The 15,230-nt window shown below is 44.4% G+C and overlaps 1 protein-coding gene across 1 annotated transcript; it reads right to left on the minus strand.

Moving 5' to 3' along the window:
- Positions 1-4,268: 4,268 nt before the first annotated feature.
- Positions 4,269-4,850, minus strand: LOC147958134 (uncharacterized). The gene has a single exon (XM_087531972.1). It carries the CDS (start codon positions 4,848-4,850, stop codon positions 4,269-4,271), a length of 582 nt encoding a protein of 193 aa, XP_087388098.1.
- Between the last annotated feature and the right edge of the window lie 10,380 nt (positions 4,851-15,230).

The following is a 15,230-nucleotide window of genomic DNA, read 5'->3' on the forward strand; positions in this document are numbered from 1 at the left end:
ATTTGAATTGTGGTAGTTTTTTTACTATTTACTGTTCCTTCAGGCCAACCAAAACATATAGTCATTATCCTTTCACTGACAGCAAAGTGTTTCTAAACAGCGAGATTGACGCCTTGGCTCAAATATATGTTACAGAAATGGAGGATTTCATGAAACATGTGGATCAAACAAAAAACTAATCTTTAGATGATGTGGAGAGGATAAGAAAAGGTTGTCGTCTCAATAACTCTACATGTAATAAGCCAATAACAGCATGTTCAATGTATAAATACCATATCTTTTAGCAAAAACATGTCACACAAGAAATGACTAATTAAATGATCGAAATAACTGGTCTCTCTTATTTAATACTCCTCTCTACTTTATCCTTTGAGTGGTTCTTTAGAACAATCTCGGGAGTGGCTAAGAATCTCGTCGTTGGCTATTGGAGCCACATGAAGCACAAATCACACGGAAAAACTGGATGCTCAAAATTTGAGTACCCCATCAGAGAGCAATGTTGGATATCAATAGACGGTAAGTAAATCAATAACAAGGAACACATAATTTTCAAGCGGAAATTAGTTTTGGTAAAATGTAGGGCCATTATCTTCATGTCATATCATAAGAAAAGTGACACCATATTCCCATTTACTAGTTTGAACAACCATTTTCCCCACTGGCATTTGTTCTTGATGTCTAGGTTCTCAGTCCCCGGTCCACCTTGACCTTTCTTCGGCCTACATATAATACTCCACTTAGCTAGCCAATTCAGATTTTCTTCATCACTTTAGCAAAAAAAATTGAATTTGTAATAGTCTATTCTTTTCCACGCCTTTATAGGCTCTTCGAAGAATGATAACATTAACATCAGCAAGGGTGTGAGTGCCATGCTGATTAAAATAATTCGCCCTTGATATGATAGCAACTTATCTTTTGAACTGTTAAGATTTTTTCCGAAACGATAATTGATCCTTTCCATTTATTCGTTACACAACTTTCCGTCGTTGATCCTCACAACCAGATAGTTGTTTTTATTCTCGTCCCCAGCCTCTTTAGCTTGACCAAAAAAATCACTTTTATGGAAATTATTTTTAGGCCAGACAGCTACTAAAATATACACAGTATAAGTTTGCACTTTGATACTCTATATTTTGTTTCTTCTAAATCTAAGTGCAGCAAGATGTGGCTGTCATGGTCCAAAAACTTTAGCAGCAATCCATGAACCACAGAAAAATAATCTAGGACAGACACATTTAGAGCTAGCATTACAATATGTGAAATTCGCGCTACGCCATCACTGGGCGTGGGGGAGAGGGACATGAGAATCATGATGGCAAATTGGCAATGACATGGAAACGTCTGCACATCGCTTCATTCTGGAAGTTCTGCCTCCACACACAGGAGTATTTCCGTTGAAAGACCAGTACTGCAAGTTGCATGCAAAGTGGCCGGCGTTGTTGGCCCAGTCCCGACGCCGAGTACTTCCGGCGACGGTGATATGACCGACGACAAACGACGATGACGAACCAACGCTACCTACTGAACTGCTCCTGCCGATGCAATCGCGACGAAGTCTCTTTACGTCGAGATGCACCGCACCACAGAAAGCTTCAACTAGCTGATGTACCGCAGTGCAAAGCTAGCCGTCCGAGCTGATTGATTTTGCTCCACGCCTAAACACCTATGTACGCAACAGCCTTTGGGTTTAATACTCAATGCAAGCACAAAAGATTCGGCGTATTGCCAAAGGCTCGTATCGAGCCTTATTACTTTATTGATCAACTCAACTCACGGTTACAAGGATAGGGGTACACCTATATTTATACTAGCTAGAGCACAAAACCAGTCGGACTAGATGGCCAACATGTATACTACTTGAACACGGATAGCTGCACGTAGCCGGACTCGGGATTAACTCCAACATTCATCCCCTAATCACGACGTCATCATGTCACAGTTCCGACGCCAATCCTTCTTCCCATCTCCAAAAACTTCTCTCGATCCAAAGCCTTGGTTAGCATGTCTACCATCTGATCATCGGTGCAAACGTAGTTGACCTTCATCTGTAGTAATGCACCGTATTAGTGTGCTTGCTTCTATCATGCCGCACTGGATCTTCGCGTAGAAAACTTTCAGACTTGCTATTAACATTAAGCACCACTTGTTCCAGATCTCGATCCATGAGATCATCGTGTAGCCGCCCTAGCCACACACCTTCACACGCCGCAGTGGCAGCTGCAATATACTCTATTGCATTAACTGCGGGTGCTTTACTCTTCTTGTTCAGCTCAAGACGAGGTTTCGTTGAAGCGTCAACTGGATTGCAATCTTTCATGCCACGGGTTTCAAGTACCTTTCTTGTGTATGCCTCCCGACATAGTGTGATCCTCTCCATCTTTTGATGTACTTCTATCCCGGGGTAGTAGCTCAAAAGACCTAGATCATCCATCTTGAAAAGTTCTTTCATCTGTAGCTTGAACTTTGCAATCACCTCTTCATCTGCTCCAGTTATCAACAGGTCGTCGACGTAGATGCCAACTAGTAGGCGATCTCTTCCTTCACCTCTTTTGTACATTGCATAGTGGGGCTTTCTCAAATCCAAGAGAAAGCAATGTCTGATCAAGTTTGACGTTCCACTCTCGAGGTCCTTGCCATAGCCCATACAAGATTTTGTCTAACTTCAGTACCTTGTGCTCCTCTCCCTCTTTGATGAAACCCGGTGGTTGATTAACATACACATCTGCTTCTATCTCGCCATTCAAAATCACGGATTTTACATCCATGTGATGTACTTTCCATGATTCCTGAGCCGCGAGAGCGATGAGTAATCTCACCGACTCCATCTTTGCAATGGGAATGAACACTTCTTTGAAGTCCACACTTTCCTCTTGCACATACTCTTTGGCTACTAGCCTCGCTTCGTGCTTCACACAATTTTCTTCGACATCCTTCTTGATCTTGAATACCCACTTCAGATCCATGGCATTTTCATTGTCGTAGGGTGGAGGATCCACGAGCTCCCATGCATTGTTATCGTGGATCAACCTCAACCCCGCTTCCATAGCCTGACGCCAACACTCCTTCGTATTTGCGTCCTTAATTTCCACCGGTTCCTTGGCACTTGTTAGACACCGTCGCCCACTCTTTTCCTCCATCACCGGGTCAAGCGTCCGAAGAATTTTCTCCAAATATGGGTGTAACACCGGTTGTGGCAATATGGATGTGGGTGTTGGTGCCTTCTCTTCCATTGCTGTCCGAGGAGACGTCTCATTTTCTACTATGCACATTTCTTTTGGCATTGTAAAAATCCCAGCCCAAGCTCCACGTGTAGCACCCCTTGGGTTGCTAGCATGGCCACCGCGTGAAGCCAGTGCACCCCGTGCACATAGAATTGCCGCTGCATCTTTGTCTCCATATTCTGGCCGTTCTGGCCTCCACCTTTGCCTTGGTTGGGATAGACCACCACGTGATCCACCAGCTCCTGGTCCACTAGGACATAGTGGCATACCACTAACGCATGTACCGAGTATGCTGTTGTTGCTTTCTGGTGCACACGAAGTAGCACTTGGGTCACGCCCATCTTTGGTTTCTGGGCCATCTACACAGATGCCTGTGGCCTGTACTTTCGGCCTACTCAGCAAAGCATCAGACCGAGCGTTGGCGTTGCTTTTGCCTTCGAGCTCGGTTCCTTCTTGTGCTGTGTTGCCTGCTGCTTCTTCTGATGGTGCCCTGGCTGAATATCCTCCAAGCGTCGTGGATGTGACCGTTGCAGTAGCACTTATGTCAGTAGCATCGACGTAAGTTCTCGGATTACCATCGATGTCTGCAGCAAGACTGCTTCTCCATGGCCGACCACATGCGGCAATCGCTGCGTCCGCTCCAGCAAAGTTAGCACTTATGCCCGTAACATCGACGTAAGCTTCGGAAGCGTCGACATGAGTTTCCGAACCATGATCTTAATAGTGAACTTTTTCTTCACGGAGCACGACAATTTCTTTAGCCGACGCTTGAAGAACCGGATCCACCTTGTCCACCAGTTTGCACATCAATATCATGTCACTTTCATCACCTTGCTGGGCCATGAGCGCCTTCTGCTTCGGTGCTTCCTCGCAGTTAGCCTTGAAGTGACCGAGGAGGCCGCAGTTATAACACCTTACTTTCCTGATGTCAAACTTTCTCCTCGGTGGTGGTGCAGCCTCATCGCCTGAGTCGTTGTCCGAGTCAGCGAAGTTCTTTCTCGCCGAACGCTACTTCTCCTTCTTCTTGCTGCTGCTCCTGGATCCGCCTTACTTTTCCTTTGACAAAGCGACCCATTGCGCCCTTGTGAGCATCACAAGCTCGTCGTTCCTCCCGTCCCCAAGACTGTATCGCATCCGCTCATCGTGAGCCTTATACCGTCCGACAAGATCGTCGATGGAGAGAGTCTCGAGATCGACGCACTGCTCGATCACCGTGACAATTTGCAGGTACCGGGGAGGGGCCGCACGCAAGAACCGACGGACAACCGAGGCCTCCGTGAGGTTTTCTCCAAGCGCGCGGATCCGATTGACGAGAGTAGCCACCCGTGGAGCGAACACATCCATGGACTCATCGTCGCCCATGACCAAAGTCTCGTAGTTTCTTAGGAGAGTTTGGAGATTAGCTTGCTTGACACGGGTGTGTCCCTCGAACATGAGCTTCAGCGTATACCACACCTCCTTCGCCGTTGCTTTGGCGATTAGGTGCTGAAGGACATCCATCAGCATCACCGAGTAAATCGCCGATGCCGCCTGCCGATCCTTCCGGTGCTCGGCTCCCTCCTTCTTGAACGCGTCGCCTCCGGGATCCACCGCGTCCCATAGCTCGTTGGCGCGGAGACCACACTCCATGAGGGCCTTCTAGACCCCGAAGTTCTCGCGATCAAACCGTGGATACGGCGAACTCGCCGAAGCAGCAATTACTTTAGCCGCACCGGAGTACTCCGCCAGCTACTTGTTCTTCTCGTCGTCCGACATAATCCTCCGTTACTAGAAGATCAACCTTGCTCTAGATACCAATTGTTGGCCCAGTCCCGACGCCGAGTACTTCCGGCGACGGTGATATGACCGACGACAAACGATGATGACGAACCAACGCTACCTACTGAACTGCTTCTGCCGATGCAATCGCGACGAAGTCTCTTTACGTCGAGATGCACCGCACCACAGAAAGCTTCAACTAGCTGATGTACCGCAGTGCAAAGCTAGCCGTCCGAGCTGATTGATTTTGCTCCACGCCTAAACACCTATGTACGCAACAGCCTTTGGGCTTAATACTCAATGCAAGCACAAAAGATTCGGCGTATTGCCAAAGGCTCGTATCGAGCCTTATTACTTTATTGATCAACTCAACTCACGGTTACAAGGATAGGGGTACACCTATATTTATACTAGCTAGAGCACAAAACCAGTCGGACTAGATGGCCAACACGTATACTACTTGAACACGGATAGCTGCACGTAGCCGGACTCGGGATTAACTCCAACAGGCGTTATCCTACAGGGAGAAAAAGATATCCCCAGGGCCATGCGTATGCACAGATAAAGATCCTCCCGGCCGCTGCAGTCCATGCAAACGCAGTGACGATACAGATCCTCCTGGCCGCTGGAAAAGACCTGGTGTTGGTGGCCGTGCAAATGCAACCTGATTCTCATGGTAATATCCAACGGTTTGAAGGATTTATATCTGACTCGATCCAAGTGCCCCTACCTTGTCATCTGGGAAGTTGCAACACAATGTTTGATTGTATAGTCGAAATTTCAAATGAATGGGCGTACAAATGCAACGGGGTAGATCTGAATTTTGAAATGTTTGAAATGCTATGGCACTTTTGCTTAGTGTAATTTCCTTTGGGCCAACTAAACACTGTCAATATGCTTGCATTGCCAACAATGTGTTTGTAAGTATTAGGATTGACGCCTTACAGGGGTTGTTCAAAAATGAGTTGCGCTTAAACCATGAAAACCAGCAATTAGTTATTTGTTCATATTAATTTTTCTTCACTAAGTATACTTTGGGCAAGCCCTAGTAGAAAATAAAACAAATTAAAGGTAGAAAAAGGTTTGAACGAGTTGAGTTCAAACTATTTTATGACCACCCATGGGCAAATATAAACCTATCTACGCACGGGTGCTCATAAATAGTTTGAACTCATCACTGACCACAGGAGCCAACAAGAAGCATGCATCACGCGGAAAAATTGAATGCTAAAAACTTGAGCACTCCATCCTGTAGAAAACAATAGATATCAACAGAAAATAGAGAATAAAATCAATAACAATGATCGCCACCGAATCTTCACGCGGAAAAACCTTTCGGCAAAAAACCACGAGGTCATGATAGTGATCTCCGCGATGACATAAGAAGTGTTGCAAACACATTTACAATGAGTCAAAGCAACTCATATCACGCGACTTTTTTTCTTCAACAGGGAGGTTGTAACATTTTTAAGTGTGATATGAAAAGGTAAAAAAAATACGGCAACAATCAATAGGGCTTACATAAAGTGCACTTATGTATTAATAATGTCACTCCCTCTTACATAAATATAAGAGCATTTAGTGATCTAAACACTCTTATATTTTTTTACAGTGGGGGTACCATTAAGCCGTCATCAATTGGTTGAATAAAGTTTGTATGACCATCTCCAAATAGTTGCATCCACGGTCTAGAAGCTTTGAGCCTTCACATGTTGTAGTAATAACCATGTAAGGATCCAGTGAACCGGTTGGTTCTGGGATCATGAGGTTTGGGTGGAGGGAAGGGCGAACAGGGGGTACTTAGAAATTCAACCCGATCGATGTTGGTCAGTATCGTTTTTGGAAAGAGCTCGAAGCACAAGAGTGAGAATTTTCAAACAGTTGCTATAAGGGGATAACCAAATCGGATAAATTCATAGGCTTCTTTCTTCCTTCTAATAGCGGGTCTTAGTCAGAATTGATTGTGACCCTCAATCTTCAGTTATCATATAGCTTGATCGAGCTTCCATATTGGCATTTATGTTGAAGGACTGCAGCCTGCGATGTGCAAGCAAATGTAGATATTTTTGAGAAATTGACAGCATCGATTCATTAATGTCTGCATATCGACGACCAAAGCGAGAGAGGTTTAGACAGTATAGCACACTCGACCAATGCAAAGTGTTCCGGGTTATGGACAGTTGAAGAGGTAATAGTACTAGTTTTCACCAAAAGGCTAGAACACGGAGAGAACTCTAGAGAGTGTCCAATGATATTATGGATCGATGGCGAAAGCTAGGGCCTAGGGCTAGCTCTTTCTTTCTCTTTTGTTCCATGACTAGTCAGACTAACCACAATGGAGAGTAACATACATTAGTAACATACACGTATTCCTAGACTATATTACTACCTTCATAGTGGGTAGTAATATAAGTGTGGTAACATGCGTAGCTCCATTTATTAGGTTATAGACTCATATTGCATTGGGACATGTGATGTTACAGTAACTAGCTAAGTTAGTACTACTACCTCTCTCCTCATTAACTCACTGCCACATAAGCAAATTTACTGAGTTAGACTCGATATTACTGCTGAAGTTACTCTACTGTGGTTAGTCTCAGCTCCCTTGGTCATATCATTATGGGCGACCGTAGCTCCTCTAGCGCGATTCTAGGTAGCGCGGGGGAGAGGAAAAGGTGGCCATGCAAATGCAATCCGATTCTCTGTGATCATGCTGGCGTCCTTGTCCAATAATGTGTAGCATTTTGATCCGCGCAAGCTCGAGCCAATCAAAGCTCCTTTTTTTATCCGCCTTGGAGAAAAAGCTGCCGGAATCTCCCCGGAGAGAAAGCCCCCTCGTGGCCACGACAACGACGCTGGTCCCGGCGGCTCGTGGCCGGAGGGGACGAGGCCTGCGGGCGCCGGTGCAACTTCGCCTACGTAACCAGTGGCGCCGGCAGGGTGTAGTACGAGACAGCTTGTGGAGGTGGTGCCTAGACGATTGCTTTCATCACGTGCATCTTTCCACGCTGTACACATGCATGGACAAAGCAGCTAAGCCGGAGCATACATCCTCCCTCAGTTGGCAACGCGAGATGGCTTAGACTACCCATAATAAGAGTAAGATAGATGATTACATTACACTTATCTAGACAAAATAGATAATGTGGCAAATAGTTAATGATGAAAGAGGCATGTAGTAACATTGCTAGTTACTCAGACTACCCATAGTGGGAGTAAGATAGGTGATAACACCACACTTATCTAGATAAAATAGATGATGTGACAAGTAATTAATAATGGAAGAGAGGCATGTAGTAATATTGCTAGTTACTCATACTATGAGTAACATCACACATACCAAGACAAGATAAGTCTACAACCTAATAAATGAAGAGTTGCATGACATTCCACATATGTTACTCCCCACTATAGAGGTAATAATATAGAGTAGTAACATATGCATGTTACTAGCCTAAGACATCGTTAACAAACATTGTTCCTCGTCTACATTCCGTAATGGTCTAATGACATAAATACTAACATTAAATATAACTAACGGGCATCACTAGTGTGCGAGTGCAGTGCGCAATGGGAGCGACACGCACTCGTCGCCACACACGACGGCTAAGGATCGTTGTTTCATCATCTGCGCCTTGCATGCGTTGCACAACAGTCGGTGGCACAGTATGAAGTGTGCCACGCCGCAAGACACCAAGCAAAACGTCCGCGCCATATGGTTAGGGTAACTTTAACACATTAGCTAAATGTCAGTCGAATGACTTTCCAATTTGGGGTCAGTCAATTTTGAGAGTTCGCCGGAGGGAAGGAAGGAGAAGGAAGGGGCTCGCCGGAGGGCTGTCCCATTATCTATCTTAGGGTTTAGGGCGGGGTAGTGGTGGACGGCGGTGGTGCAACTTCTTCGGAGAAAAAAACCAGACGCGGGTGGGGCTAGAGGGATGGCCTGTGGCAGCGGCAAGACTGGTGATGGGGAGCGGTTCCGGGGGGGGGGGGGGGGGGGCATCCAACAGCCAAAAACGATCGACTGACTCAAATTTGAAAATCAGGCAACTGACGTGTAGCCATTCCCTAACTTTAATGCTTTTTCTAATTCCAAATCACAATTTCTGAAAAGTACAACTTCAATTTGTGTAAAATAGAACTTTTTGAAAGGAGGGAAAAAAATGCAAGTTGCACTTTTCATAATCAACTTAGACATAAGAAAACCTCTGGCTACTTACGTGTAATAGTCCCCTATCTAGAAAGTCGTTAAATATATACTATATGGACTTATTGATACTTTGGATTGTGAGTTCAATTTTATGCCCCACTGGCTAATACTAGGAATTAGTCACACTTTTATGTGCGCTTGCACTTTTCAAGAAACACCAACTTGACTTAGGTATCTATACAAATCAGCCCTTGAAAGGACAAAACATGTCGTTGGCAATAAGAACCCAAAGGGAAGCAAATTGGCAGGATTTTCTCTCTTAGCCACAGCACATATTCATCTATTATTTGCACTATATGTGATAACCTTAGGGCATCATCTCCAACGCTAACCCAAAAATCCGACACTGTATCCGTCCGCGGATCAATGGGGACTTGTTCATAGACAGTGATGCGGGCACTGACCATCCAATCATGCCCGCATACATTTCAAAACAAAGCTTAGTTCGGACATGATTTACGTGAAACGGGCGATAATTTGACTCTTTAACTATTTATTTTTTAAACTTGGAGGCTACCTTATAGCAGACGAGATGACCTCGTACACATGCCGCCCTGACCAACTGCGCCATTGTCGCCGTCCGTGTCACCGTCGTCGCCGCCCTTCCAGCCACGGAAAGGCATGGGGCCGTGACAGTCTTGCCCAGTCGTCGCCTGGCGCTCGTGAAGGAGCCGTTCCGCTTTCTTTTGCGCCATGTCGAGGGCCGCCACGGCCAATGCTAACCCAACCGTGTTGCCCTGTCGGCGGCCTTGTCCTTGCCGACATTGGCAAAGGTGTGGATGTGGATGTCGCTAGAGCAAGGATTTTACCAAACATGCCAAGATCTGGAGCCGCCGCCGCCACCTGCCGGCTTGAAAAACCATGACTTGGGCATGTTGTGTGTGTGGATGGAAGAGGAGGAGGAGGAGTTTAGAGATGCGGCTGAGCGTAGAGGTGTGGATGCGGACATCGCCAGAGCACGGATTATAGAGGCCCGACCAGGCCAGGTGAACAGACGGTCATCTCGCTTCAATGCGGCACAGCGGTTGGAGTTGGTTTCTTAGAAAAACGTGTCCGCTTTGATGCGAGAACACCCGCTAGGTCACATCACGACACATCAATGTCGGCGTTGTGACTCTAGGCCGGCATGAATGCAGCGTGGGAAGCGGATCATCCGTTGGAGAGAAAGTGCTAGAGAGGCGGGAGATGGTTTTGGTGGGTCGACGCATGCGCGTCAGCAATCCGGACGTCTGCAAAGCCCCCCGACCCCATTTTGTAGGAAAATGGACGTCTAGAACGGTCCGCAGCCGGATGCATATCATGTTAGATGATAAAACACGTGAGAACCGCACGGTCCGAACGAATGTGTGGGGTTTGAGGTCAGCGTTGGAGATGCCCTAGCCTTACATGTATACGGAGAAGCATGACAATGAAATGCACCACATACCATATTTCTGGTGTCCCCTGCCCTAAGTGAGTTTTTGTAAGGAAAAGGCAGGCCATCTGCCATTCAGCTGTCCACGTTTCACAATACTACACATGATCCTAGTGATGATTTAAATGTGAAACTTTTTTCTACAAACATTGAACCCTTTCTTGCATTTTTATCAACGGTGCGCATGCATGACGCAACATTTAAACCGCATGCAAGCATGGATGTGTCCCGCTCGATCGTCTAGAACCAGCGTCCTCGCTAGACAGACTGTGAGATTCGCCAAGTCGGGTGGTAGTGGTTCTTACTTTTCTCTACGAATCAGAGGCAACCACCATACGTACACCACCATGCGTGCTCCCCGGCTCCACTTAGGAGCGAAAAGAAGAAACGGAACGCCGATGCCCGATGCGCAGCCACGTATTTTTGTGCGTGCATCTGTGCCGATTTGACCGGGCCTGTCTTTCCGGCGACAAGACGGACCGCCGGGCTCGCCGCCCGATACGTGTCCTCCGGCGCCCGAGCACGGCGCGGCGACACGTCACGCCGAGACCTTTTGGGACGATCAGGCGAGCCATGCATGTGATCGGGCTGCAGGAAGGGGGCTGTGAAACGACGTGCGCGGTGCCGTACTGTCGCCGGAAAGCCAGAGGGATATATACCTCCGGTTGGAGCTGGGTTCCTGCCACACGCGGGCGAGATCTCTCGGCGCGCACGGCTCCCCTCTCCCTCCCTCCCCGTATCGATGCGCTCCGGTGAAAATGGAGATATGTTTCACTTGGAGAGAGATATGGGGGAATTTTATCCCACAATACCGATCGAGCGAGCGATAGCAGCACGAGTTACATCTCACGTTCGTAAAGCAGTGCAGGATAGATTCGCTCCCAGGTTATCTGCTACGGAATATGAATATAATCCCAGTATCGTTGCTTATTTATCCTTGTTGTTTAGGGTACAGATATATATTAGATATATCCATGGTGTGTGTGTGTGTGTGTGTGTAAATTCTGAACCACACATAACTTAAAAAGAAGTCATGATGTGCATTCATCACGAAATGTTTTTTCATATGATATATATTCGGTATTGTAAATGCTCTTTCCTTTTCTATAAACTTAGTCAAGACTATGAAAAATATTATTCACTATAATTTGGTAAGGAGTGATTAACTATTTATTAAGTCAAGGTGAATCATAGTCACCCCCTAAGTATGATACAAAATAATAGATCTAAAAAACTATAAATACAAAAAAAAGGCCAACCCAAATAAGTTGTTTTCTCAAAAGGAAAATTCATGTTTAAAGATACCAGGACATAGTTTGATCGAGCATGCATACCGGTCTGTTCCATCTTATGGGTGAAAATCTATGAGCCAGCTTTGGTGGATCAGGGAGCGATATACCGGTGTTTAAGACCCTCACCTCGTTGTTTGTGTCGAGCAACTGTTTTTGGGATCGGGTATCTGTTCCGCCTATGGTTTCATCTTCGTATGGACAACTTGAAATCAGAGTTTGTAACAGAGATCCTAGATCACGGATGTCAAGATTTAGTGGCTCGCCTCACAAGATGGCTTGAGTTGGCATTCCTTTCGGTTGGTTGTGAAATTGATAGATTCACTGTGAAGCTATAAGAGGCGCTATGGCCTAGGTGATGCATTATTCAGAGATAATTGCTATGGACGTTGCCCTTAGGGCTTCTTTGGCTAGCGGGGTTGTAAAAACGTAGGAATAGAAAGAAACACATGAATATGATATGGATGTATGTGCAAAACAGATGATTAACAAACATAGAAATTCAATCAACTTGGGTGTTTGGTTCACGAAAATTGGAAAAACACAGAAACCTTAATAAACATAGTCAAATCAAAGTCAAACCACATGAAGATATATAGTTAGAATGTTATTACAATTTACACCATTAAGAGTCTTAGCCTCTGTTCTTTGTGCATAGGGATTTGAAAAAAGGTCCAAGTGGAAGTTAGAATTTCTGTGCTTTTCCTTGGAACTGGGATCAAAGAAAATGGCCACAATTTTTGGTTGCTCCATTCCTTTGAACAAAAGACATAAATAGTACCATCATAGGGGAAAATATTTCTATATTTTCTCTCCACTTTTCCTTTGGCCAAATTAAGGAGCCATTAGTTTATTATTTCCCTCTTAGATTTTGGAGTTGGTCAGTACACTAGCTGGGTTTTTTTTTCTGAAAGTAAGCTGGCCATTAATTGAGCTGCAAACGTACGTGTGTATACAGTCGCTGCATATTTGGAAAGGGAAGGCTAGCTAGGTGGGACAAAAAGGCAGAAAAGGATATGCATATTTCGAAGCTAATAAGAACTAACTAAAAAACAGATGTTTTTTTGGACTTTAGCCTCACTGGTCATCGATAAAAGGAAAGGTAGATGAGAAAGGGACATGACTTTTGTGCTACAGCATGATAGATACTGGAGAGACATACATGAATGTGCCTAGATGCTCCGGTCATTAACTGACAGTGAAGTTAGTAACTGTACAACTTTTTCACCACCAACGGTACAATATTCCAAAATATTTAGGTTGGTTAAATTGCAATAGGATAATTAGCATATGCGTTGTAGTATGCAAACAGAATGTGTGCAGAAAGAGCATCCGGATTCCTAGCTAGCATCTCGTACAAGAGGGATCAAGATAGACATATCAACTTTCTCTCGCCATTTATCTCTTTGAGTTTATTTAATGCATCTTTTGCCGCTTGGGACTTTAAATTTGACGTCTAGATTAAAAGACCATATGTAAAGTAAATTTTGTTACCATTATTTTTAGTCAAATTTTATGGTGCTGTGCATCAACCCATAAATACGATGGATGCAAAAACTCAGTTTTATAAGGCGAAGAATGATTTCTCCATATTACTACGGATTGATCTTCTGTTGAACCCCAAACACATATCGTCCATGGTGGGGTTGACTATCGTTGACATGCACCTCATAGGTCGTCAACGGAGATACAAACCAGACCCGCTAAGGGGATATCCACTGATGCCCAGGGTTCCATAACCCCATAGAGCGAAATCCCCTTCTCCTCTGTCCGGTCGCCTTAGCAGCCCGTCAGTGACCACGACTTTCTGCTCGCAGATCCAGAAGGCTCCCCATCAGTAACACTGGAGCCTACTCTATAAACGTGTGAGACCACACTAAACATAATCTGTTGATAATCGTACTAGTCTTTGGATGTGTGTCCTAACGCCCTCAGTGACTAGAGACATTAGATAACATCGTACGACTTAAAGTTCCGCAGATGAATCGCACATTCATTGATCCAAGTTGAGGTTGTATTTAGGGACAACTAAGACTAGATTTTTTGAAATATATGTGTTGTGGCCAATAAAATTATAATACGGCCAAAATATTTCTAGACATGCATATAAATATGATTTAATAAATTCCAGATTGAAATACTACTATCAATGTGGGTGCTCAAAGCTTTCAATGTTTGGATTAAGACATTTCCAAAGTGTCTTTGCATACTTGGATGTATTTTTTTACTTCTGGTGTTCTTTGTACTACCTTGACAGTTAATGAACAGATCGAAATTTTTTCTCAAAAGAAACTAAAGAAAATACATCTAAAAGTAAATAATTAGATGAACCTGAAAACCTAATGATATAAAATACTGCCAAAAAGGATATTTCGCTCTATAGCTCTTCTATAGAGCGTCTCATACCATTGGCTATAAAATTTCCAATGGAGAAGGTATTTTTATATATCTAAATAGCAAGACGCCACTATTTAATTTCTCTCACATGCGCTTTCACATCACCTCAATTATTGGTAGTCGTACGACCTAAATTGTGTGGCATGTACTCATAACTATGTTTTTGTGCATTAATATGTCCATACAAATCATGCCACATCATCAATTTATGCATGCCTTTTTCCCTGGTGAATCAAGTCATGCACGTCGATCACACATTAATTTTCCTACGTTAATTTCTATGTTGATATGGATAGTATATGTGTTGTACCATTGAAGCAAAAACATCTCATTCATATTTCACATTTTTGTTAAATGTTGGTGTCGTCGTGTTAAGTTCAATTCAAAAAAGTTCTTTTTGTACCTAGTTGTCACGTAACTTATAGCTTCATTGTTCTCTAAATGTAAGCCGAGAGCATTCCTATATTAATTTTAGATATTTTAAACACGTGTTTATTAATGGACCTCCATAGCTAGCGAACGTTCGTTGTGAGGGGTGGCATTTGCAAACATTTTTGTTGGCAGTTTCTAGGAGGAAAACTGAGGCAAAAAAAAAAAGACAGAAATTGCCATCTTTTGATCTTGCTTCGCAACTAAACCTGTCGGAAAAATGCTTTCGCTTGCCATCCCCTCTCCGGAAATGCTCGCCAGGTAGCATTTCTATTATTAATTTGTTTCAATATTATTTTCGCAGCTCATACCTTGGACTAAAAAAAATCCAAAGGAAAAGATATAGGGTTGTAAAAGATGCGCTCAAAGGGAACCAGGGCAACAAAAGCGAGGGTATATTAAAAAGAAAATTAAAAAATCAGAGAGTTTATTTCGAGCCCAGGGACAGGTGGAGCATTAGCATCGTCCTTGAGCCGGGCCCGGCACTGTACATATATTCTCGCGGGAAAATG

The sequence above is a fragment of the Triticum urartu genome, chromosome 7A, assembly GCF_056163025.1.
Source record: "Triticum urartu cultivar PI428250 chromosome 7A, HENAU_Tu73, whole genome shotgun sequence".
Lineage (NCBI taxonomy): Eukaryota > Viridiplantae > Streptophyta > Magnoliopsida > Poales > Poaceae > Triticum > Triticum urartu.